We start from the raw sequence: 25,183 nt of genomic DNA on the forward strand, positions 1-25,183 counted from the left end.
GAAGCTTTATTACAATGATATACAACTTGTATCATTCTAATAAAAGTTCCTGTACATAGCAATGCTTTAATAACGTTGTTTCTGTAATAGTGATTCCTTAGTAATGGAGCTTCTCTCATGGCAACTTCATTATTAGAAAATGATTTCAGTAATAGAAATGCAAATAAAGATTTTGAGAGGAGGGTTTTATGCATGGCTCTATTACTGACCTGCTATCTTTTCATGCATTACATCTAATCATTATGAAACTACCATGTAGATTATAGTTATGCTTATTACTATCTGGTTACATTTTAGCATTTGGGTCCTTCCAAATTATTGAAATTAACTGCCATTTTAAAATAAAATTCAAGGGTTAAAATAATTTAAATTTTAATTAAATTTTGTTTCAAAAGCATTAAAAATGTTTCACAAAACCTCTAATTTGTATTGTATCAGAGATTGAGTAGACCAGTTCCATTCAAACTGGAGTGTATGTACCCTTGTGTGTATGTGAAGACTTCCCAAAGAGTGTGTGGGTATGGAGAATTTTAAAGGAATTAATTTCCAGATCTTCCGCTTCCATATGCACCCTCTCATAGAATCCATCTGTCTGAAAAGGCACTTGTGGCCAAGATTTTCCTTTCCCACTTTCCCTTTTTGCCTTTCTGCCACTGTACAAAACAAAGGCGTACCTCACACCCATCCCAGCCCTTAGCATGGCCTATTGCTCAGCCAGGCCACTAAAAGGAACACTTGGACACCCTCTTTATTTTAGCTCCCCTTTTCTGGCCTCAATCTCTATTTTTAAGAGTCAAGACGTACTGGGCAGTGGTTAAGTGACTGGACTGTGGAGCCAGAGAGTCTGTGTGCAGATCCAGGCTCTGTGACCTTGAGGTGTCATTTAAGCTTTCTTGACCTTAGTTTCTGCATTGATAAAATGGGGTTAATAATAGTAGGGTGTTGTGAGGATTAAATGGATTCATACATGTATGAAAAATGTATGACCTGTAGTACACACTAAGTGAGGCTACTATGATTTCCAAAAATAATTCACTTTTTATGTTTATTTTTTCCAAATTTTATAACATATTTAGTTTTGATTAACTGATTACTATTAATAATTATAATGACAACACAGTTGTCTTAGCTAATTTAACACTTAGAGCAAAATGGTCATGGGAAATTTTGGAAAATGAATTCCTTTCTTCTATTTTTTGTTTACAAGAATATGATCAATAAAAAGTTTTTAAGCATAAAATATACATTAAGATAAAATTCTTTGACAGAGCAGAATGGAGATGAATTCAAGGAGAAAAATGTAAAATATCCAATTGTTCATATATTTTTAAAATGAATGATGGTAGGTATCATAATACTGTGGCATTCATTTATTTTCGACTGAGTACATTTAAGAGAATGACAGAATAACATTATTTAAAATGGTATATGTATAAAAGTATGTATTTAAAATGGTCAATATTTACAATACACTGGAAATGACACCCTTTGCAAATATTTAAGGAAAAATTTAGAAGTCAACTTATGTTCCTGTTCCTGGATATATGTGTGTGTGTGTGTAAAGATTTATTTATTTTAGAAAGGGGTGGAGGGGCAGAGGGAGAGAAATTCTTTTTTTTTTTTTAAAGATTTTATTTAGTTATTTGACAGAGACACAGCTGAGAGAGGGAACACAAGCAGGGGGAGTGGGAGAGGGAGAAGCAGGCTTCCCGCCGAAGCAGGCAGCCCCATGTGGGGCTTGATCCCAGCACCCTGGGATCACGACCTGAGCCGAAAGCGGACCCTTAATGACTGAGCCACCCAGGTGCCCCTAGAGGGAGAGAGGATCTTAAACTCCACGTTGAGCACAGAGCCTGACATGAGGCTCCATCTCACAACCCTGAGAATGCAACCTGAGCTGAAGCCAAGAGTTGGACACTTAACCAACTGTACCACCCAGGAGCCCCAATTGATATATATTTTTAAAGTGTAAGTGTGTATAAGCAAAAATGCTAAAGATATTGGAATAAAACACTGACTTATAGAAGTAAAGATGTAAATGAAAGTACTGGCATAAAATCACCTTTTAAATTTATGTTTTCAGAGTGCTAGGTATTAAGAATATAGATATTAAGAGTAATATCTTCTTTATCAAATTGGGAAACTAAGTACAATTCTAGAATTCTGAGGCTTCCCTAGTGGAAAGTTGGACTGACTCTGTGTGAACTAACTTGGCTGAGTATCTCCAGGGCTTCACAGGGAAGGTCAGTGCATGGACATCACACATACTCCCAACTTGATTGGTGTGTATTGCCTGGGATAGAGCCCTTTTCTTTGAGGGGGGAGCTGGATTTGTCCTTTGATCTGTTTGTAGATGGGCCCATCTCAGCGTGGATCTTGTCCTGAGGCCAAAATGGGGAGGCTGTTCTGCTTGATGAATGCTCTGAGAGTTTTACATTGTGCTGGAAAAGCAGCTGTTACTATTACTAGAGGAGCACCAGCTAGGACCCAAAAAAAAAAAAAAAAATTAGTAGGCCTCATGAAGAACATGCTAAAAATAGTGTTTTCAGTATAAAAAAAAATAAGTGTTGAAGAAAATTCACATTCCCTCAGGTGTGTTTATTGCCAATTATATTTATATCAGTTTGACATTCTTCTTTCATGCCATGCTGCAAGATGAAAGTTTGGATACCATTTTCTTAGTGGGCAAGTTTCATGTCAGCATATCCATAGTTGTAATCATAATGAATATACAATGTTGTGTGCTGGTTTTTACACTTAACATTATTTTCCAAACCCTTGCCAAGGAAACTCAAGAGCTTTTAGAGGAGTGGTATGATAATACTATAGCCATATTTATACCAACTGCCACAGAATCTGAGGAGAGCATGAACTTTAGTTAATGTGATTTGTCATGGCCTATTTTCATGGCCTCTGAGACCCAGGTACCATGTTGTTGGAGACTTGGGTCAGATAATCCAGGCCTCCTCTGAGAGATTGAGGCTTTAGCATAGCTTTCTGAGAAGTTGGTGACCCTGCCCCAACCAATCTGGAAAAACAGCATCAGGGGCAGAAGGTGTTTACGAGCATTTGAGAGAGTCACCCTACCCTGAGCCCTAACCCTTCTCCGTATGTTTGTTCTCCTACACCAAGTCATTAATTCCCAAGGGTTGCGTCCTATGGCCAAGTCAAAAGTGGCATAAAGCCTAAGCTAGTTGCCTAGAGTCTTCATAAAGTCTGTGTGATATTCCTGTGAAATATTTCCGAGAAGGATTTAATTCTAACATTAAGATGGTGCTACTTAAAACAGTGAGGGACTAGACAAGTAGTTTGTATTGGTGGCAATATACATTGGTTTAATAATTTTGGAGGGAAATGTGATAATACAGATTAACAGCCATATAGATATCCCTACTGTTTTTACTTATTCCTGAAATGTTATTATAAGGAAATAACCCATAATCCATGACACACACACATACACACACACACACACAATGTATAATAGTATAAAACTGGAAAATGGTCTAAATAACAGAGGAATAATGGTAAAGTCTACTATATTGGCCAGATGGAATATTATATAGCTAAAAAGAAAGTTATAAGGAGTATGCAAAATACAGAAAAGTGCATATGAAATAATGTTAAGAGCTAAAAAGAAAAAATGAATCAAAAATGATATATTCACTGTGTACATAACTATGAAAGATAAGTAGATAGATCAGTATCAATAAAATTGGGAAGAAATCAACCTTTAAGAGAAAGGAAAAACAAAAACTTAAGGATGACCTAGTCTGAAGCAATCATAAGATTTATTGACTTCACTGGTGTGAAGGGACGTATGAGAGAATAATAGTGATCTCTTAGTTAGCCTTGAGGTCATGTGGGAAGCCTGCACGGATTTCCTGGTACCGGTTTTCTTTTTCAGTTTTAGACTCTCTTTTTTGTGTCCTAGACTTACAGAACTAGATCCAAGCTATAAAAATCAGTTCTTAAAATTCTAGCAGAAGTTACTATGGAGAAATGAAAAAAATGGATTTGGTTGGGACGTGGGACTAGAATGTACATTTTTTTATCCTAACATTGCTTACATTTTTAATAAAATATCTTTAAAAATAAGTAGCTGCCATCCTTACCCATAATTCTTGTTTACACAATACCAAGATACAATTGTCTGAAGAAAATCTGTGATTATAGTTTTATATGGAAGAGTGTAATTTCTTAATACTATAGCCTATTAGTAGCATTGTTTTTATTACCTCATTTCTAATTATTAGTAGTCTAAAAAGTGGGAGCAATTATCTCATAGTAGCTAAATTTTTATGTATCTTTGCCTAATATTTTTCATTATTAAACAAGTAATAACAGATTTGTAATGGGTTTATCACATCCTTAGGAATTTTCTTCATGGAGTCTCTTTTGAGAGATCTTCTTAAGAGTAAAGCTAATTTTAACTTAAATCACTGGGAAATCTGCTTCTGGGAATAAAAGGGATCTTTATATTACCAAAGTTGGATAAGAAGCAGGAAGGCAATACGTAACTGTTAGTTGTAAACTAAGGTGCTTTTATTAGGAATTTACATTGATTATATTTATCTGAAGAGAGCATTGTGATATTTTTTAAAAAATCATCTTGAAGATTCATCTGTATGTCTTTTTGTTGCTTTAAAATTGTGTTTGGCACCGTTCTAAAAAGTAATTATACTAACAGACTGCTATTTTATTTTGTATTGCTCATAAAACATCTTCCTGTATGATGATAGTTGTCAGACGTTAATATCTGATTATCAATGAATTAGGTTGTGAGTTTGTTGTTGAAAACCCTTGAATTTTATCATTGCTGATTCACCTCGCTATTATACCCCAATATCCCCAGCTCCAAAATAGTGTCACTGTTTTAGTGAGTATCTCAGAAATAGACTTAGTAAGCCAAAAATTGTCACCATTATGTAATATAGTAGAAGGGGGGGAAAAAGAATTAATGCTTGGAAAGAACAAGCTCCCAGTTGTTTTCCTTTAAAACAAAAATAGAATAAATGTAATGCCTGCAAGTTGTTTCATGCTGAAGCGCTTGCTGCATTTAGTCCTTAGCAGGCTTGGCAATGGCAGGGAAAGACTCCGTTCTATTCTGGAATCTGGACATGACTCTTAGCTCTATCATTTCTGAGTGCTATGACCTTGGATAAGCCACCCCTCTGAGCAATTTTCTAGAAGATGGGTGGAGTCTGAATGAGGGTTCTGTCTGGCTCTCCCAACACTCAGGGGTTTGACTAGAGAGAGACAAACTGAGAGTGCCTCTATAGACACCACCGCCCATCAGGTATTTTTAAAAAATGGATGTTTCCACCAGAACAGAACATTTTAATAAAAACGTTGATATGGAACATAACGAGGCTTTTAAACAGAGACTTAGAGTCCTTTTGTCTTCATTTAAATCTGTTTTATTTTTCTTTCTGTGACGCTATATAAAAATCTCATCAATATACAAAATCATTCTGAGCCTCAGATTTTCTCATTTTCTCTGGATGAGAGCTTTGATTAGCTTTTTACAAGTTCTTCATTAGTAATTGGCTTGCTCTTTTGTTTTTGTTTTTGGCTGTTGTCTCTAATAAGTTTCTGTTCTATCAAAGAATTCTTTGAGGATGGTCTGAAATATGCTATTCTGCGTTATGTTACAGAGTATTACAATTTAATATTCTTTATAAAATGCAACCAACAAGTGCTATCAGGATTAAATGTTCATTTCTTCTTTTTGATGCTGGTGGCTGGGATGGGTTGTTTAGTCTTATCATCATGCCTGACCTAGTTGTGCAGCCATTCCTGTTTAATTAATAGACATTTACATAAGCTCTTTTTCCCCCAGCAAGCTTCATAATGGTCTTGTTGGTTATCTCCTTCCGCCCTGTGAAGTAGCAGCAGTGCTGTTTCTATTTTGCATATCAAAATACAGAGAGATTAAATAATGTACAGCAAATTGATAACTGAAGAAGTTTGGGAACTCAGAATTCTGACATATTAATGGTGTTGCTTAAAGCAACAACCCATATAGAGTCTATAAATGTATTCCAACTCTGCTTTCTAATCCAGGGGTTGGAGTTGGGACTGTCAGCAGCCCTTTGTAGATGTATGCAGGAGTGGGAGAATTAGTTTCTGGACTCCCTCTGGAGTCATGAAAGGAAAGTTTTTGTTAGCAGAGGAGGTGGTATCTAAGAACTATTGCTGTGATGTTCATAATTTTTAATAAAAATTCTAGGAAGCCTAGTGGCTTCTGTGCAGCATATGAATTTGAAGAACTCTTTTTTTTTTTTTTTTTTAATCTACCTTTCCAAACACCGTTAGGGTTTTATTCCTAGTTAACTGGCCACAAAATAACAACAGGTGCAACTTGAGCAAAGCGTCGCTTCCCCGAGCTCCCCCTGTCTGTCCAATAAACAGGAGAACTTGCTGACCTCTCATGGTACTTGGGCACGACTTTGATTTCTTTCCCACTTGAATCTATTTTTGAATATTCTTTCACTGTCTTTGTAGCTGTTTCCTCACACACTCGTTGACGATAGATGTCTGTCCTGGGATATTTCTTTCCTCCCCCCGTTTTTCCCTGTCTCTTTTCAAAACTATAAGAAAGGATTGCTTGTACTTCAAATCTTGCTTCTTTGTCTTGTCTAGGTGTTGATTACTTCCAGAGAATTCTTTGGATCTTACAGGGATCGCTTCAGTTATTTAACGTCACCAACACCATAAACAAAAATAGGCATTTTTGGGGCGCCTGGGTGGCTCAGTCAGGTAAGCGTCTGCCTTCGGATTGAGCCCCGCGTCGGGCTCCCTGCTCCGCGGGAAGCCTGCTTCTCCCTCTCCCACTCCCCCTGCGTGTGTTCCCTCTCTCGCTCTTTCTGTCAAAAAAAAAAAAAAAAGGCATTTTTCTTCTCTAACTTTACCAGACTTCTCAGTCTTACTTAAAAGATGGAAGTCTGCATGTCCCTCACTTAGCTCCCTTCCCACTAAACTTGGAGTGATCTCTTTCTGTCTTAGAGCCTCCAGCCACAGGCTTCTCTCCCTCCGCCCCAAGTCCTGCCCACTGTTTTCAGGCCTAGATGGGCTGAAGCGCCATGTCTTCAGCAAGTCTTTGCTGCCCCTCCTCCCACCAGTCAGAACTGACCTCTCCTTTCTCTCAGTTCCCATATTCCTGGATTTCTGCCTTTTGAGTGGTACATAATCTGTTGTGTGTTATAGTGATTTCTGTAACCCTTGAATCGTGGTTGCCCTCATGAGCATGGGGAAAGATGAGGAGTAGAGAGGAGATGTTCTATTCCATTTGACTCCAGGTCCCTCTGGGCTCATAAAAATATACATCCTGTGCACAGTCCAGTGTTTCCAACTGCGTTGCACTCAACGCAGCGTTATGGAAACCCCTCACGTTACAACAAGCATTAGATTTGCAGGATGAAATAGTAGTTGAGGAGGCATCAGGATCTCACCATGAGTATCACTCCGGGGAACAAAGGGTCTTTCTGTCCATGGGTCCTCAGGTCTGGGCTGCCTCTCGTTTATTGGCGAGCTCATCTCTGGCCTCTAGCACTTGCAAGCCTGTCTCAGGATCCCCTGCATCTCACAGTGGGGAGCATATTCTCTACTAGTGCCTGAGATCCCTACGGTCTTCTCTGGAGTGGGAGGCTTCCTCATGTCTCTTCTCCAAATGATGAAAAGAAAAAATCCCTCCCACAGAGGGTACCTCTCTGCCAGCTTTTCTGGTTTCTGCTCACAAGTCCCACTACTCCCCCCACCAGCATCAGGCCAAATGAAATTTCTGTTCTCCCTAGGGATTTCTTCTTCCATTCTCTTTAGAAATCCTAAGTGAAGGAGAGTGAGTGGTGAAAAACGTATTTGACCTTTGGAATTCTCTCCCCTGGAGGTGCAAACCAGGACTTTGAGTATTGGGGGAGCAGCTGGATTGTAAACCTCAGGAGTTGAGATAATGGGATGTTCTTTTCTATCTTTCTAGTACCCAAAACTAGACTATAAACTCCATGAGAGCAGATTTTGCTTCTGTCTTGAGTATGCTTATATCTCCAGTGCCCAGAACAGTGCCTGCCATACAGAATTATGCTTCTAAATATTGCTTTGAGTAAATGAATGGGTGGATGGACAGATAGATGGTTGAATGTTTAGCATGGAGTCTTACCCACAATAGGTATTCAGGGATATTTGTGAATGCATTAGTGAAAAACACATGAACTGATAGAGGAGTGAGTTAAGTAGAAAGTCATGAGTTTATTATATATTTTAATAGTGTTTTTTAGTTTCTTAGTCTGGGTTACACACCTTAGGGGGATACTGTGGTATGGCAGGGAGTAGGCTAACTCAGAGATTTAAAATATGCATCTTGGTACATCAATTTTTTTCAGTAGTAATATAGGATATTATTTTTTGTGTGGAAGCTAATACATAGATTTTAGAATGCATTGCATAGTTTTGTTTTTTTTTTTAAAGATTCATTTATTTATTTGAGAGAGAGAGAGTGAGCAGGGGGAGGGGAGGAGGAAGAGAGAGAATCCTGAAGCAGGCTACCCGCTGAGCACAGAGCCTGATGCAATGTGGGGCTCAATCCCAGGACTCTGAGATCATGACCTAAGCCAAAATCAAGAGTTGGCTGCTCAACCGACTGAGCCCCCCAGGCACCCCAGCTGGCATAAGTTTTTATGTGGAGAGTTATTCCTGACCATTCCTTTAGACCCTCTCCTTTGTTCTTAGATGCACTTTGGAAGAAATATTTGGGAAAACAGATACTGAAGTTCTTATCTTATCTGGAGACTCATAAACGTACAGAAGATACTGCCCCTGGTTTTGTGACGAGAGAAAATGTTTCTTTTCCCTTAACGTCCCCACAGCGGCATGGGGGCCACTGGTGCGTTCCACACAAATATCCCCCTTTATAAAACAGGCTGCGTATGCCGATAATTTACTTTGGCACAGTAGCTTGTATTTGTCTGTGCAGTAATTCCACTAATATATATTGAGTGCCTACTAGGTGAAAGGCACTGTTACGGATGCTGAGATCAAAATAGTAATCAGAATCCTTCCTTTCCCCTCAAGGAATTACAGTCTAGTAACAGAAGATTCCTGTAAACAGTCAATTGCCTATGCAGAATGGTGTGGAATTAAACAGTAGGTGTAAGCAGGAGGTGCAGTGGGAACACAGAGGGAGGGCACCTGATGCAGGATTGGGGTAAAAGAAAGCTGAGATCTGTAGGAGAAATGGGCATTAGTAGGTGAGAAAAGGCGGGAGGGTATTCCAGACAGAGAGAACCTCATGCACAAAGGGTTAGAGGTAAGAAAAATAGTGTTTTGGGGGGAACAGCAAGTAGTTTACTGGTAAACTGTACATAAATATAAGTAAATATCTAGTTTTCTAATTCTGAATAGGATTTTTAAACATAAAAATGATAAATAAAAGAAAAAATACAGATTTAATTATCTAATACTACATTCCACATGTAAATCATCATGAGCAAAATTTAAAGACAATGAACAATCTAGAAATTTAAAATATTTTGAATATTTCAGCATCTTTTATGGGAGCTGGTGTTATTTGTTTATGGAGCACTCTATTACTAACATTTGAACCATCACTGTGAAGTGATGGCTGAGTGAATGAAAAGAATTAGTGTCCTCAAAAGTTATGAAAGAGCTAATACCCATTTATAAGAAAACCCCTGCAAACCCTCACTAGACAAATAGTCAAGAAAACATGAGCAGATATTTTAACTTGGGAGTCATCCTTGGTTCTTTCTTTTTTCTCATACAGCATATTGAATCCTTCAGCAAATCTTGTTGGCTCTCCTTTCAAAAATAAATCTCAAACCTGACCATTCTCCCCCACCCACACTACTGTCACCTAGTACAGGCCACCATCCTGTCTGAGCTACTACACCACCTCCTACCTGCTCTTTTGCTTCTCCTTCTCCAGTATCAAGACTAATATTTGAAACTGTAAATCAGAATATGTCACTTTCTTTAAAATCTCCCCAAAGTCTCCCCATCACACTCAGAATAAAACTCCAAATCTTTTCCGTGCCTTGCAAGGTGCTCCATGATCTTACCTTTTGGTTATCCCTCCAGTCTTCCTTTTGCCACTATTACCCTTCATTCCACCCGGCCACCTTGGTCTTCATACTGTTTTTTGAACACTCCAAGCACTCTCCCTCGGGAGGATCTTAAGGTCTTTGCCCTTGTTGTTCCCAAGCTGAAAATACTCATTTCCCAAAGAATTACATGGCTTACTTGTCACTTGGTCAGCTCTCTGCTCAAGTGTTACCTCTGGCAAAGAGGCCTTCCCTCACCAACTGGCCGAGAATAGCATGCCTCCCCATCATTCTCTATATATTAAAATTTTTTCCTCTTACCCATTTGGACCCCTTCTGCCATACTCTATATAAAGCATGTAAAAAGAATAAAAGATGTAGACCCAGAAAATTCCTAATTCCTAAACATGTGAGTATGGAGTTGGAATCCCTCTTCTTCCCTCCCTACCCCTAGGCATCAGAAAAAAAGCATATGTAAACTTCTCTGGAGGGACACATTTATAATCCTAGGCCTCAAAGAATTACTGTATTTATAGTTCTACTTGGTCACAATTTAAAAAATACAGAATTTATAAAAAGCCACTAAAAGTGAAAGCTAGCAAAAACAACAAACTATAGTATCAGATACTCAAATTTATATGTTAAAAATTTTTGGTGCAAAAATACAAAATAAATATGTTGACTGTAGTTATTAAAATAGAAGAAAATACTGACAGTATAATACAGGAAAAAAGACTATCAAAAATGATCAGGTGAATTTAATAAACAATCAAATAGAACTTTTGAAAGGAAAGCATCTAATTAGAAAGCCTAAACTGAAAAGCAATAAATACAGTTGAAGCACTGATGTGTTAGAAGAAGACTCTGAAGAATTATACACATTGTAGCAAAAATTGAGAGAAAGATCATAAACAGGCTAAGAGACACTACAGAGGGAGGAGGACAAAGACGTGTCTAATAGGAATTCCAGAAGGAGGAGCTGGAGGGAATAAAACAGAATTAATATTCAAAAAGCTGATGCTGAGAATTTTCCAGGATTGCTGAAAGGACTCTGATATTCAGATTCAGGAAGCTCAGTGAATCCAAGCAGGATAAATGAAAAGGAATCCACACATGGACACACTATAGTAGAACATCAAAGGGAAAGAGAAGATCTTAAAAAGTGACAATGTGGGTGCCTGTGTGGCTCAGTCAGTTAAATGTCTGCCTTTGGCTCAGGTCATGATCCCAGGGTCCTGGGATCGAGTCCCGCATCGGGCTCCCTGCTCAGCGGGAAGCCTGCTTCTCCCTCTCCCACTCCCCCTGCTTGTGTTCCTTCTCTTGCTTTGTCTCTCTCTGTCAAATAAATAAATAAATAAATAAATAAATAAATAAATAAATAAATAAATAATCAATCTTAAAAAAAAAAAAAAGTGACAATGTGACCGATAGTTCACTTCCAAACAGACAAAAATGGAAGCCAGGAGAAAATGGGATAATATAGTCAAAGTGTTGAGAGAATATGATTGTATCCTAAAATTTTATATCTACAAAAACTTATTTTTCAAAAATGAGGGCAAAGATAAAGCATTAACAATATGGGACATTTACTACCTACAGATCTTCACTAAGGGGTGTTCTGAGGGACATATTTCAATGATAAAGAAAATGATCCCAGAATGAATACCCTAGATATAGGGAAAAAATGGTAAGCAAAAAGAATAGTCAAATGTGAGTAAATCTCAAGCACTGAGTTCAAAACAGTAATAATATCTAATTTATGGGATTAAAAAACAAAAGATACAACTGAAATACTGCACAACAGTAGAACAGAAATCAGGAAGGAGTGATCAGAGTTAAACATCCCAGGGTACTTGAATTATTTGGGAAAAAGGCAAATATACTGAGTAACTATATTTTATTAAGTAAAATATTTACTTAAAGATTGTGGGATAATTTCAAATTCATAAAAAGAGAAAAAAGCAATGAGAAAATAATTTGAGCCTACACTCAATTAATCCAAAGGAAAGCAACAGAGGAGGAAAAATGAAAAGCAAAAGAAACATTAAAAACAGAATAAGTAAAAAGTCTAAAATAAGAGGTGGCTGGGTGGCTCAGTTGGTTAAGCATCTGACTCTTGATTTTGACTCAGGTCATGATCTTGGGGTCATGAGATCTAGCTGTGCATTGGGCTCTGGACTGAGCATGGAGGCTGTTTCAGATTCTCTCCCTCTCTCTCTGTGGCTCCCCCCACCAGTGCACTCTGCCCCTCCCCATCCTGCACATGTGTGCGTGTATGCTCTCTCTCTCTCTCCAAAAAGAAAAAGTCTAAAATAAGATGGAAGGAATTAAATTATACCAATGATCACAAAGCCTGTAAATGAACTAAACGCTCCATTTAAGAGATAAATTAAAAAGGTGGATTTCTTAAAAACCTGTCAATGTTATTTTTATAGGAAACATATCAAACATGAGGATACACATTGAATGGCAAATAATTTTTAAAAGGCATAAGGTAAATAGAAATTTGGTGTGGCTATATTTTTATCAGAAGTCCCTTTTTTGGGGCACAGAAAGCATAATCAGAGATAAGTATGATCACTTTGTATTAAAGCTTCATTCCCTAGGAAAATATATGCATTTAAATAAAGCAGCTTCAGGATATATAAAGCAAAAATCGACAAACTACAAGCAGAAGTGGACAGATCAGCTATTATAGGGGAGATTTGAACTTCTCTTAGAAATTCATAGATCAAGCGGATAGGAGTCTAGAAAATGTGGACAACACAATTAACCAGCTTGATCTAGTGACACATGGAGAGCGCTGTAGCCAACAACTCAAGATTCCATATTCTTTATACATATTCTTAAGCACCCATGGAACATTTAAAAATTAAGAACAACAAAATAGGTCCAAACAAAATATATGTTGGGAAAAAATAGAAATAAGCACAGAAATCTGTAAAACAGAAGACAAAGAAATTTCGCGAACACCAACAAAAAACATATGGCTGGGAGTGGCATGTAGTAGGCACTTGATAAACATCTATCTGTTCGATGAATAAAAAGCAATAGAAAACTACATGTGTGTACATGAAAAAGTTTGAAATTCACCAAATAGTGATGAAATCTGAGTTGGGCAGTTTTAGGTTATCCTGCTTTTACTCTTTGTTCTTTTCTGTATTTTCTGAGCTCTCTGTATATATTGCCCTTACAATTTTATGAAAACACATTATTTTAAAATAAAAACAAATAGATTTTTGAAGAGATGGGCTAGAGAGGATTAAACGTCCTTGCTGCCACCTCTGGTCAGTGGGGTGAGGCGGTGCAGTGTAAAGACTGGACTTTGGAGGTGCTTCACCCCTCACTACATGGGTGACTTTAAACATAATCCCTTTGAACCCATTCTCCAAAGTGGCAAAAAGAAAGCTTTCCTCAAAGAATTATTCAGATAGGTGACCCTGTGCAAAGCACTTAGTACAGTGTCTCATACTGTAGCTGTTCGATAGCCCTGTTCCTCTCCCTGCTTGAGGAAGCAGGCTTAGGGAAATATTTCTCCATTTCTGAGGAATGTACCCTGAGTGCAAGGCAAATTTGATCAGTTTGGAATATGAAACTGGATGAAAGCTTAGTATGTGAAATTATATTTGTGCCCTCCTGGAGAGCCAGGAAAATTAAGACACGAACCAAGAAATTCATCCCCTTTATTAGATGTAAGAATGAAGGTGCAGTATTATCATTTCCTTGTGATAGTCATATCTAATAGTTCTGAAACCAATTCACAGTTTTCATGTCAGACTTATTTTATGAGACATTTAACCATTGCTAAATTAAATTTCATAGGAGAATGTGCCTATATAACTCCTCTGGAGTTACAGAGATAGAAATCGGACCCATCATTTCTATTTTCACGGAAAACCATTTAGCAGAACTTTGCTCCAGTAGAAGTGTTTATTGAGTTGTAAGCCTAACACAGTTCATTGGCTGCATGTATTTCCACACTGACATTTTTCTCAGTGCAGATTTGCATCAGTTCATTAGTACTGACAGCAGATGGTAGCACTTTCACACAAATTTACCTTCTGAATTGATCTAAGAAATGTCACTAAAAAGATCCTGACAGTTTTGATGTTCTTCCATTTCTGAAAATGGTATGTTAAACAAATAAGGTGTAGGATTTTAGATTTTTTTGAACTCCAGCACATAATTCCTAAACCAAAAATGAAAGACGGCTTTCATCTCTGATTCTGGCTGTCTGAAGCCTGAGCCTTAAAAAATCCAGATAGCATGATCCTTAAAAAATCTCCATTGTAGAAAAATGGCTTTTGGAGAGTATTATCCAGATTGATTGTCTACACTAATCAGATGGCTCAAATTATTTGTAAATTCTCTACTTTGCTTTGAATACAAATTGCTTGGCTTGCAGAAGTAGTGGATTGAATGTGACCAGAAACATAGTATTGGCTCAGGTCATAAGGCTAACTTTGAATTCTGTCACTTCCGCAGAATTAAGATATCCCTAAGATTAGCCACATTTTAAAACTACAGATCCTTTTGCCATTAGTTAGGGTTAAGTCATTATAAAATTATCAGGCAGGAAAACTTAATATTTGCTAATTGAATGAATGCGGGTGTATATGAATTCTAATCACATTGGGGAAACTTTTTATTTTTCTACATTAAATAATCATTATTATATTCATAATAACTAAGGTCTGTATTCAGTAGTCTTACATATTTAGAAACAAGGATTTGGGGGTATTTTAAAAATTAATTTTCCATCTGTATTTGAAAAGTAATTAATGGTTTGGTTAATTTGCCACAACTAAGAGGAGCTGTTATATTTGAGAAAGCACTGGGTGTTGGCCATATACAGTTTAACCATGGAGGTGATTATGGATGTTTTTGACACATTGCTAGAAGAGTGGTCATGATTAACAACATACTTAAGGGATTTATTTAACAACAAGAAGGAGCTTTTGGGTTCCAAGTGCTCTCAAAATCAAGGGACCCTTTTTATTTTATTCATGGCACTTATTATTATTTGGATTATCTTGTTTCTTTATTTGTTCTATGTATTTATTGGCTGTCTCTTGCACTGGCATGTAAGTTCCATGGGATCAGGGACTTTATTTCTGAGATATAGTGATCTCTATTACTATATGCAGAACTGTTCCTGGCAGACATGTAAGAGATGATCAATAGATATGTGTTGAATTAATAAGCACTAGTTTGAGGCAGGTAAGAGGAGCCAGAATTAAGCCGGGCTGGAGGACTTGCCTTAGGCATAACACATTTGGTTTGTGACCCTAGGGTTGGCTTAGGGATAAACGGGAGGGGGTAGGGAAAGAGCAGGAAAGAGGGAGCCCAGGCTCTGCTGTAAGTCAGGCCACCGGGCAGACTCTGGAAGTGGCACTTGGGAGACATACACCAACCCACACCCAATGGATACCTCAACCCTCATCATGTATATGCATCCCCAAATCTCCACACCCAGTGTCTCCAATACATAGTGGAGGTGCCTCCAATTTCCTGTGAGTAGGTTTGTGCACATTCACACAGACGTGAGTGTTTTGGGGTTCGAGGCTAGAGTTAGCAGCAACAACCACATGTAATTCTTTCCAGGGATGCTCTGAGTTCAGCTCCTCCTTGGACCGGCTGAGAAGAGGAGAAGAAGCCAAGAGAAGTTAGGCCCCTAGTCCAAATCCAGCCAAGAGGCTTGTTTTATTTGGCCCAGTCTGTGTTTTTTTTTTTTTTTTTTAAGTGCCAAAATTTAAATTTAGGAAGTTTTACATAAAAATCTGGATTCCTAGGCTATTTTGACAAATGGGAAGACCTGGCACACGGAACCTGCATTCCCACATGGCACAATTGGCTGGAGCAGAGTAGCAATCATAGTCTTGGCTGAGAGCACCCTCTGGTCCCCCGTAGTCCCTGTCACTTGCTGGTGTATTCAACTGACCTTGCTCCTTCAGGTCACCTGCACAGTCTCTGTAGGCATTTGTCTTAGATTGCTTGGGAAGCTGTAACAAAATACCACAGACTGGGTAGTCTATAGACAACAGAAATGTATTTCTCACAATTCTGAAGTCTGAGCTCAGGGTGCCAGTCTGTTCTCATGAGGGCCCCCTTTCAGGTCACACACTTCTTGTTGTGACCTCACGTGGCAGAATGGGGTGAGCTAGCATTTGGAGGTCTCTAAGGTCCTAAATCTCATTCCTGAGGGCTCTACCCTCCTGACCTAATCACCTCCCAAAGGTCCCACCTCCTATAAGACCATCACCTTGGGCATTAGAATTTCAACATACGAATTCGGGGAGATACAAACATTTAGACCATAGCAGTATTTGCAGTTGCAGTCTTTGGCATAATGGCGAATCCACAATGTAAACGATCAATAAATTTATTGTCAATAATTGCTTTTGCGTCAGTACAATTTGTGCAAGGTCACTCCCTATAGGAAACCTCCTAGGGCTCCCCATTGTTTGACAAATGATGTGCATCTCCCTACCCTGGCAGCGAGCTGACCTGTATTTCTATGCAGTCATTCTCTTATAAAGGCAGTGGAATTCCAGCGAATGGGCTTTTGACTTCCAGAAACAGCCCTATAAGCTTGGGAAAGACAGAAGGATAGAAACAGATAAACAGAGGAACTCAGGAAGACAGACAGACAGACAGAAGTACAACAATTTAAATAATGCAGGCCATTCTCCTGCCTCATCCCCCTGCCATTCTACCCATGGAACATGTGCCTCTTGGCACTGCAGTCAGGCTTGAAACAATCAACATAGTGGCCAAGTTTCTGCAAAAAAGTGTGCGAAAGATTTTGTTCCCCTTGCAAAGAGGTGAATGAAATATGTTGTTCAAATGGTCAGGCTTTTGGGCTTTGCAGACATCCCTGAGGAAAAACTGGGGAATAATTATAAGCCGAAGGGAAACACCAGTTGACAACGAATTCGAGGGAACTGATACAATGGATCTATAATTCGTATCGTGTAAACAAAACCGTGTACCCTCCTCCCCTTGAATGTACTGCTTTATCAATTTGTAACTCCTTCTCTTCAGCTTTTTCTCATGTTTGGATTATGAATTATATTTCAAAACTGAAAGTGATCTGTATCTTAATTTAGTAACTTGGACAAACTTTTATTTTAACAAACCAGATTGTGTGTTTTAACTTTTTCAAAGTAATTCACACTGGCAATCCCGGACCAACTCTGATTTTTACAGGAGCATCCAATACTTGGGCAACCCTTTTTTGTACTTCATCCCTGCAAGACGAATGAATTCATGACTCCTGTATTAAAGAATTCTCGAAAAATCAATAGGTAAGAAACATCATCAAGATACGTTGGCTTTTACTCTTATTTTAAAAATGTAAATCTTTTTATGTGACTCTAAAACCTAAGCTAAAAAAGAAATATTTTTTGTAATAATAGTAATGGCTAACAGTTATTGATTTTTACTGTGTGCTAGGCACAGTTCTAAGTATTTTAGATAATATTAATACGTTGGATTTTTATAACACCCCATGAGCTAAGTTCCATTATTTTACCCAGTTTACAGAGGAGAAAGCTAAAGCACAGAGAGGTTAAATGACTTGGCCAAGTTCACACAACTTGTTCAGTGGTAGAACTGGGATTTGAACCTGGGCATTTTCGCCTAAGAGCCATGCTCTTAACCACTACACTCTGCTACCTTAGCAAATGCCGTAAATTTTAAGTGTCAAATTGGAATCATCAAGAGGAGTCAGGAGCCTTAATGTCTTGACTCCCCCATTAACTACCTCAGTCTCTTTGGACCTCAAGTCCATGTCAGGCAATGGAGCTGACATTTGGAAATGCTGGGATTCCACGTGGTGGGCACACACCTTTGAAGACAGCTCATCTCTTCTGTTGGTAGTGATTTTCTACCACTCATCCAACATTAGAATTGCCTGTATTTTCACTTGTTTCCTAGGAGTGTCAATTATATCACGTCATGGCTGAGCATTGTAGGGCCAGTTGTTGGGCTAAATCTACCTCTGAGTTATGCCAGAACAGCCTCTCAGGATGAATGAAATGTCACTTGACAAGGTAAAAAGGAAAGCCTGCACTGAATGTTTTGCTATTATAAAGATCCTGTTGTCTCTGTTGTACTTGGGGTCCCTACTGGCCCCATCACATATTAAGTCTTCTTTCATCTTTAATAGACTGAATATGAACTGTTTGTTTAGGTTTCCAACCAACCAGTGCCCAAGCATTTGGGAAGCATTGGACTTTGCTATAATAACACTCACCCAACTACAGGAGTGGATGACTTTATTTCAGAATTGTTATTCTTGAAATAAGTCTTTACTGTTCAGTTAACCTCCTTTTATTCTCTTAGCTTTTGTTTTGTTCTTGTTCTTATTTTCTTCTATTGAGCCAAAGACCTAGAAATTGCGGCATGAAGAACACCAAAAGTGTACCTGGCCAGCTCTGGTTTTAATAGGATAAATACCGTGCGATAGTTCAACTCACCAAGATTTTGACATGGATTTATTTTTCCATTGGAAGCAAATGTCTGCAGTAACTGCTATGCTGTATCCCTCATCTGGAAGAATTGTTGGTTTGGAGTTGCTTGCTTTGTTTTTCATTTTATCTTGCCAGGGGCTGAAACTAAGACAAAAATGTAGTTGTCTCTTTAAAGAATCTAGATTAGTGTCTATCGATGAGGGATGTATTTTAGGGTCACCTGAGGATCTTTTATGATTCAAGTGCTGGGGTCCACCTCCTGCAATAGCCTCTCTGGGGTAGTTCTGACACACCTGCTTCTGGAGAACCTCTGGTCTGGATGTACCTTTAGTGTGGTATTTATTTGTTTTGTTTTGGTCTCCCAACAGGCCTTTTCCAATTCTGTGTGTCACTCCAACAAGCTGTACTTACTTTCTAACATTTGTCTGGGCATTGCCCTGAGCCTCCTGGTTATTAAGAATATCCAGGAGACGTGTGTTCACGAGGCAGGCCACTCAGAGGAAGTGGTCAGGGAGAAGGGGTTATCGGCTAGCCAATTACAGAAGACAGTGCCCGCACTTTTAGTCTGTAGGTTCGGGGCTGAGCTCTCACACATGGAGCAGAAGTAGAGAACGGGTTAATTCAAACTGCTAGAAAAGCTAAAAGTAAATTTTAAAATGCTGAGCTGCACATATTCATGCTGGGATGAGAGCCTGCTTACATGCTTGCTGGGCATTTTGGTATTTACCACTTAACATCTTTTCAACTTCTGCAGGGATTTCCACCCCCCCCATGTAAACACAGATTTCTCAGCAAGTCATTTCTCAGACCATGTCATTTCTCGAGTAAAAAAAAAACAATAAATTATAATAATGTGTCATCTGGATGATGTACTTGTCTGGAAATAATAGTTATCCTTTGCTAACAGATTCTGAGATGATAGTAGTCAATCACTGTAGGGACAGTGTGTAGGTTTTTTTTTGGTGTTGGTGTTGTTGTTTTTAAATTAATTTTTTTTCTCTGATTGATGAAGACCTTAAAATTCATCAGTAGCAAGAAAAAGTCCTGAAAAGCTCTCATAGGTTCTAGAGACCTCCCTCCTCAGATAGATCCCTCTCCTCAGGCCGCTCTGTTTCTTTTCAGAATATTTGGCACTTAAAAAAAACCCACACATTTAATTTTTGGTTGACAAAAATTTCCATTTTTTAAGAATGCAGCTATATAACAGACTGTTATCCCAACAGTTATAAAACATTAGAAAATATTTTGTTTTCTCAAAGTAACGGTTCTTACTCTGCAATACGAGGATTTTCCCTCCGGGTTTCTTCTCCAGTTAATATAATGCAAAACCCTTTCAATCAGAAATAAGGCTGGTTAAAGCTGCTTCCAGCCAATATCCTAAACTCTGCTTTTGTGTAGGCTTGGAAAACTTACTTCACCTCTTTGGTCCTCAGCTGTGTGATTTGTGAGAACAATTGCAATTCTCGGGTCTGTGAAATCGAAGTGTAGAGATCTAGACTGAGTTTGGTTAGCTGCTAGCTGCGTGACTTGGGCTAATTTTCCTAATCTTCTTTAGTCTTTTACCATTTCTGTTTGAAGAGTCCCGTAATATCCACCCCCCTCACCTAACCAGATCAGGGAGGAGATCAAAATGGTAAGTCAACCTGAATGTGCTTCATAACCTGCACAATGCCATATGGAGAGAGAGGCGTGAGGGATAATTGGCCCCAGCTCCTGCCCAGCACCAGCACACCTTCTCCCTCCCACCTCATTTCAGGCCTGATTCCTCCCGACACGCATGGGCCCCACCTCCTTATCTGACTGTTGTTCATGCTGGCTCCCACCTGGAAATGCTTCCTTCTCCATCTCTCTACTCAATTCCCAACCTACTCTATAAAATTCACTCTTACAAAGCCATCTCTGACCACCACAGCCACCACTGGTCAGCCTCTCCTTTCATTATTTACTATACTTAGTCATATTAGCATTTCATTGTCTCCCTTCACTCTGATTTCTTCCTCTCCTTAATGATGGGTAGTAAGTACTGACCCAATTTTTTTTTTTTTTTTTTTTTTTTTGGTATGTTATAAAGGTGGCATGCACAGAAGAGTTGCTGTCTGTCCCTTGGAAGTGATCCAGGGAAGTAAGGCTCTCAGTCCAAGGATTCAAGTGGGTGGGTGAGAGGCCGTGTTGACCATTTGGTACTAGCTTACAGACCGGGAGCTAAAAAAACAAAGTTAACCATCCTCCTAACACAGATGTATTAGAATAAAGAGGAAGAAAGGATGTTAAAACTGGATTTTTCCATCCATTTTTCCTGAGAATAGGTATAGTTCTTCATGCTCTCAAGATATGAGGAAATGGAGGTCTGCACTGTCACAACCAGCTCTTACATAATTCAGAGCTGATATTCCAGTGAGTTGGGTTTTTTATTTTTTTATGATTAAAATATGAGAGTAAGAATATGCAAATAATTCACTCCACCAGCTACCTATTGAGTTCCTCTTACATACTGAGCCCTAGGCTAGCTGCCAGGGATGGTAAGTGGAAAGACATAACCCTGGCTCATAAGAATGCCACAGTCCAATGGAAAGACAGACAAGAAGATTCAGGGACAGAGGGATGTGTGCTGTGGCAAAGGTGTGCAAAGGAAGCACCTAGGAAGATTTGTAAAAGAGGAATGTGAGTGGAGTCGTGAAAACCTTAGGATTTAGCCAGGTCGAGAATGTAGGAAAGACCTTGAAAATGCATAGGGAAGTGGTCAAGGGTGAGGCTGGCTAGCAGGACTGGGGCTAGGTCTGGAGAAGATCGATTGCCACACTGAGAATTTGTATTTGGTCTAAAAACCAGAAGGAGCCGCTGAGGGAATTCAGGTAGAGGAGGTGAAGTGATCACATTTGCATTTTAGAAAGATCCTATATTTTTAAAATGACTATTGCATGTAACTAATCACACATACACTGTCAATTTTTTCACCAGCAGGTTCTAGCCCACAGGCTTTAGAAGGTACGAGTGCAGAAAGGGCTGGGAGTATGCCAAGGACATTTTTCAATTTTCGCCCAGGGCCTTCCAAAACAAAACTTATCAGTGTCCTGAAAAGCCTGGCTGTGTTACCTGGGGCAAGTCACTCCACCTCTCTGAGACTCTCTTTGCTAATGTATTAAATAGAAGGAAGTGTATTAAATCAAGTAAAATCCAGTTATTAGTTTATGACCTATATATATATATGTTTATGAAATAGAATATGTCTGGGAAACGCTCCCTGTGTGTCTTCTTTATTCTCACACTACACACACAACACTACTGACTCTAGATGTGTGGATTTTTCACACAACAAACAATTCTGCAGTACCAGCTGGGGTCCTGCAATTCAGTTCTGACACTATCAATCTGGAGTTTAGGATCAAAGCCTGTAAGTTAAGACCTAAGTCCCACAAGACTGCCCCACTTTAAGACCCCAGTCACAAGTCCCAGATTATCACCTGTGTTTCTAACTGACCAACTATGAACCAGGGTTACCATGACCCCCTCCTTGCGTTCATTAATTTGCTAGAATGGCTCGTAGCATTTACGGAAACACTTATGTTTACCGGTTTATTATATAACAAAGGTATGTTAAAGAATACAGATGAATACCCAGATGAAGAGCTACATAGGGCAAGATCCAGAGGGTCCCAAGAACAGGAGCTTCTGTCCCCATGGAGTTGGGATGTACCACCCTCCTGGCATATAGATGTGTTCACCAGCCTGGAAGCTCTCTGAACCTCGGACTTTGGGGATTTATGCAAGTGTAATCACATAGGCATGAATGGTCATTAACTCTACTTCTAGCCCCTCCTCTCCCTTCCTGGAGGATGGGGGACAGGGCTGAAAGTCCCAAGCTTCTAATCAGAGCTAGGTCTTTCTGAAGCTATTCAAGAGCCCACCAAGAGTCACCTGCTTAGAACAAAAGACACTCCCATCACCCAGGAAATTCCAAGGGATTTAGGAGCTCTGTCAGGAACCAGAATCAAAGGCCAGGTATTATAGAAGAGATGCTCCTCATGCTCTTATCACTTAGGAAATTAGAAAGTTTTTAGGAGCTCTATACCAGGAACTGGGGGCAGAGGGCAGAGACCAACATGTGTATGTTCTATTATTTTACAAATACATGGGGGAAAAGCACATAATAAGGATATTATTTTCTGAAACTTTGGTTTCAGATATATATATAATCTGTTTATATGGGTGTGTATGTATTTGCACATGTGCATACTAGGTGGTGATGTAAATATATTTCTAACTCCAGGGAACAGGGATTTGAAAACTGATGGACAAATAAGCTGCCTTTCAATTCTGAGACCCTTTGATTCCCCCCTATTTTACTGCTGGCCAGTAAGTTGCTGAGGGTTGTTCTAGAAGGATATAGGCAGTACTTAACTACTATTGTGCCCATGGCACTGAGATACTTAAATATGCACGTAGGTCCTTTTATAGGGCTTGTCTATAAAAATGCTTTCACATTTTTATCCTTAAATGCTGTGGTGGTCTTTCAAGCAGTACTGTAACGTAAAGTCCTTGCTTTTAACTTTTGTATTGTCAGTAGCAACACCTAGTGGTAAAAGAGCCCAATTGCAAGTATCCTGTTTTCTAGACTATTAAAACTGAAAGTGATTTTAGAGATCACCAAGTCCCATTTGTAAATTATTAAAAACAAACTGGAAACTCACATTTTTTTCCTTACACTGAAATATACTTTACATGAGAATAAATAAAGCCTCTGGTTGCATTATGATTTCTTGGATTTCTTTGAAGCTTTTCAAATACCCAGAAATCACTGTTACAACTGAGGCAAAAATTTAAGCATACCCTGATAGGTTAACCTGGAAATCATAGTTCAGGATATGGTGCAGCCTTTGGTGCATTGTTATTTACACCTGCATGCCAGATCTTCCGCGTTTAGCATGATGCCTGGCACGTGGTGATACTCAGTTTACTATCTTTGTGGGATGTTTGTATATGTGGCTGAAGACTGAGCACAGGGAAAGATCTCATGATCTTTCTGCAGGCACCAGGCACTGGACTTGCTTTCCTCTTTGAGAACTGTGACCCACTCTTTCCTTTGAGAAGATTCTGTTGCCTGATAGAGAGGTGGAGTGGGAGGTGGTCTCCTCTACCCCCTTCTTCAATAGATTCAGAGAGAATAGCCAGGCCCTTACCTGCTTATTAATAGGGAAATGGCTAAATCAAACGTGATGGCAGTTAAGGGGAATGGCAGTTAAGGGGAATGAATTCAGTCTCCAAATAGGAAGTTCTCATAAATAGATTGTTGAGTTAAAACAGAAACTAGATGATAAATATGCATGCAACTTAACACTATTTATATAAAAAATACACCAGTGCCACACATTTTCTATAGTACATATTCAGTATATGTATGTGAAAACATTAAAAATGATCTAGAAGGACACACCAAATTTGTAAGAGAGGTTACCTCAGAGAGTGGAGAGTGGGAACTTGGATTGGAAGAAATCAAAGATGTTGGCTCTTTCTGTAATGCTACATTTATCTAGCCGAAGACTGTGAAACTAAAATTCATTTTTAGAAAAGATTTTAGTCCTCATAGATAACTTGGAAGCCACAGAAACATTTGAAGGAGAAAATTTTAAATGTGCTTAAGTGTAAATCACCCATGGATAACTGCAGTTAAATTTTTGATGTATTTCTTCATACTAGTTTAAACATTTAATTAGGATCATTCCATATATGGTTTTCATTATGATTTTTCCCACTTAACATCATATTGGCAGCATTTTCCCATGTCATGTGGTTCTTTGAAAAAATAACTTAAAATGACTAGTAATCTTCTATATCAAAATGTCCCAACTAATTCTCCTGTTGTTGGACTTTTAGGTTGTTTCTAATTCTTCACTGTTTAATTAGTATACATTCATTGAGCACTCAACCTCTTATGTGGTCAGGACCTGTGCTAGGGAGATAGTGGTCCGTAAGGTAGACATAGCCCCTCTCTCAGAGAGCTTTCAGAATGTAATGCAGTGAGAAATGTGTGCAGAAACAGTTGCTCACATTTGGTTTCTTTAGGTTATACTGTTACTAAGGGAATGAACAGATCAAAGGATATGGAGTGTCTTAAGACCTCTGACTCATGTCACTAAATTGTTCACCAGTAAGGCTATAGGGATTTATATTCACAGCAGTAGTCTGTATTTTACCATATCCTAAAATCTTTGAAAATAATTTTATTTTCCTTTGCTTTTATTATGGAATTGATCATTTTCCTCTTCATGTCTTGGTAAAATTTGCATGGATTCTCACCTTTGTTTCTTCCCGATATCTATGCATTTCTCAGTGCTGCTAGAGTTAGTTTTCCAGCTTCTTTATTGTCCATTTTATTGCCCCAAATGTCTGTTTTTTCTGTATCAGAGCAGACTGTCCATATATTGTTCTGTTACAACCAGAAAGCCTAGAGTTAAACAAATAACAATTACAGTTAACAATGTAACTTTAAAAAAATATTATGGAAAATCTTATACGTACTCAAAAGTAAACAGTATAATGGACCCTCATATACTTACACATCAGAATCTGTAATTACCAAGATTTTTGCCATATTTGCTTCATTTAACCTTAACTTTATATTTGCATAAATAAAGAAAATTGCAGATATTATAT

At 38.6% G+C, this 25,183-nt stretch overlaps 1 protein-coding gene across 13 annotated transcripts in view; it reads left to right on the top strand.

Annotated features, from left to right (window-relative positions):
- ATG10 (autophagy related 10) overlaps nucleotides 1–25,183 on the top strand; it is a 236,221-nt gene that overhangs the window by 207,572 nt on the left and 3,466 nt on the right. For 7 of the 13 annotated variants that reach the window (XM_073887596.1, XM_073887585.1, XM_025866728.2 and 4 more), the window contains exons 6-7: nucleotides 17,268–17,365; nucleotides 17,997–18,112. In XM_073887596.1, the coding sequence (XP_073743697.1) occupies nucleotides 17,268–17,365; nucleotides 17,997–18,096 (198 nt within the window). In that variant the 3' untranslated portion in view covers nucleotides 18,097–18,112. The other 6 variants (XR_012376704.1, XM_073887575.1, XM_073887586.1 and 3 more) reach the window with 4 other exon arrangements.

This window comes from Callorhinus ursinus, unplaced genomic scaffold (genome assembly GCF_003265705.2).
Source record: "Callorhinus ursinus isolate GAN/ISIS: 27379988/994484 unplaced genomic scaffold, GSC_fseal_2.0 scaffold3, whole genome shotgun sequence".
Taxonomy (NCBI): domain Eukaryota; kingdom Metazoa; phylum Chordata; class Mammalia; order Carnivora; family Otariidae; genus Callorhinus; species Callorhinus ursinus.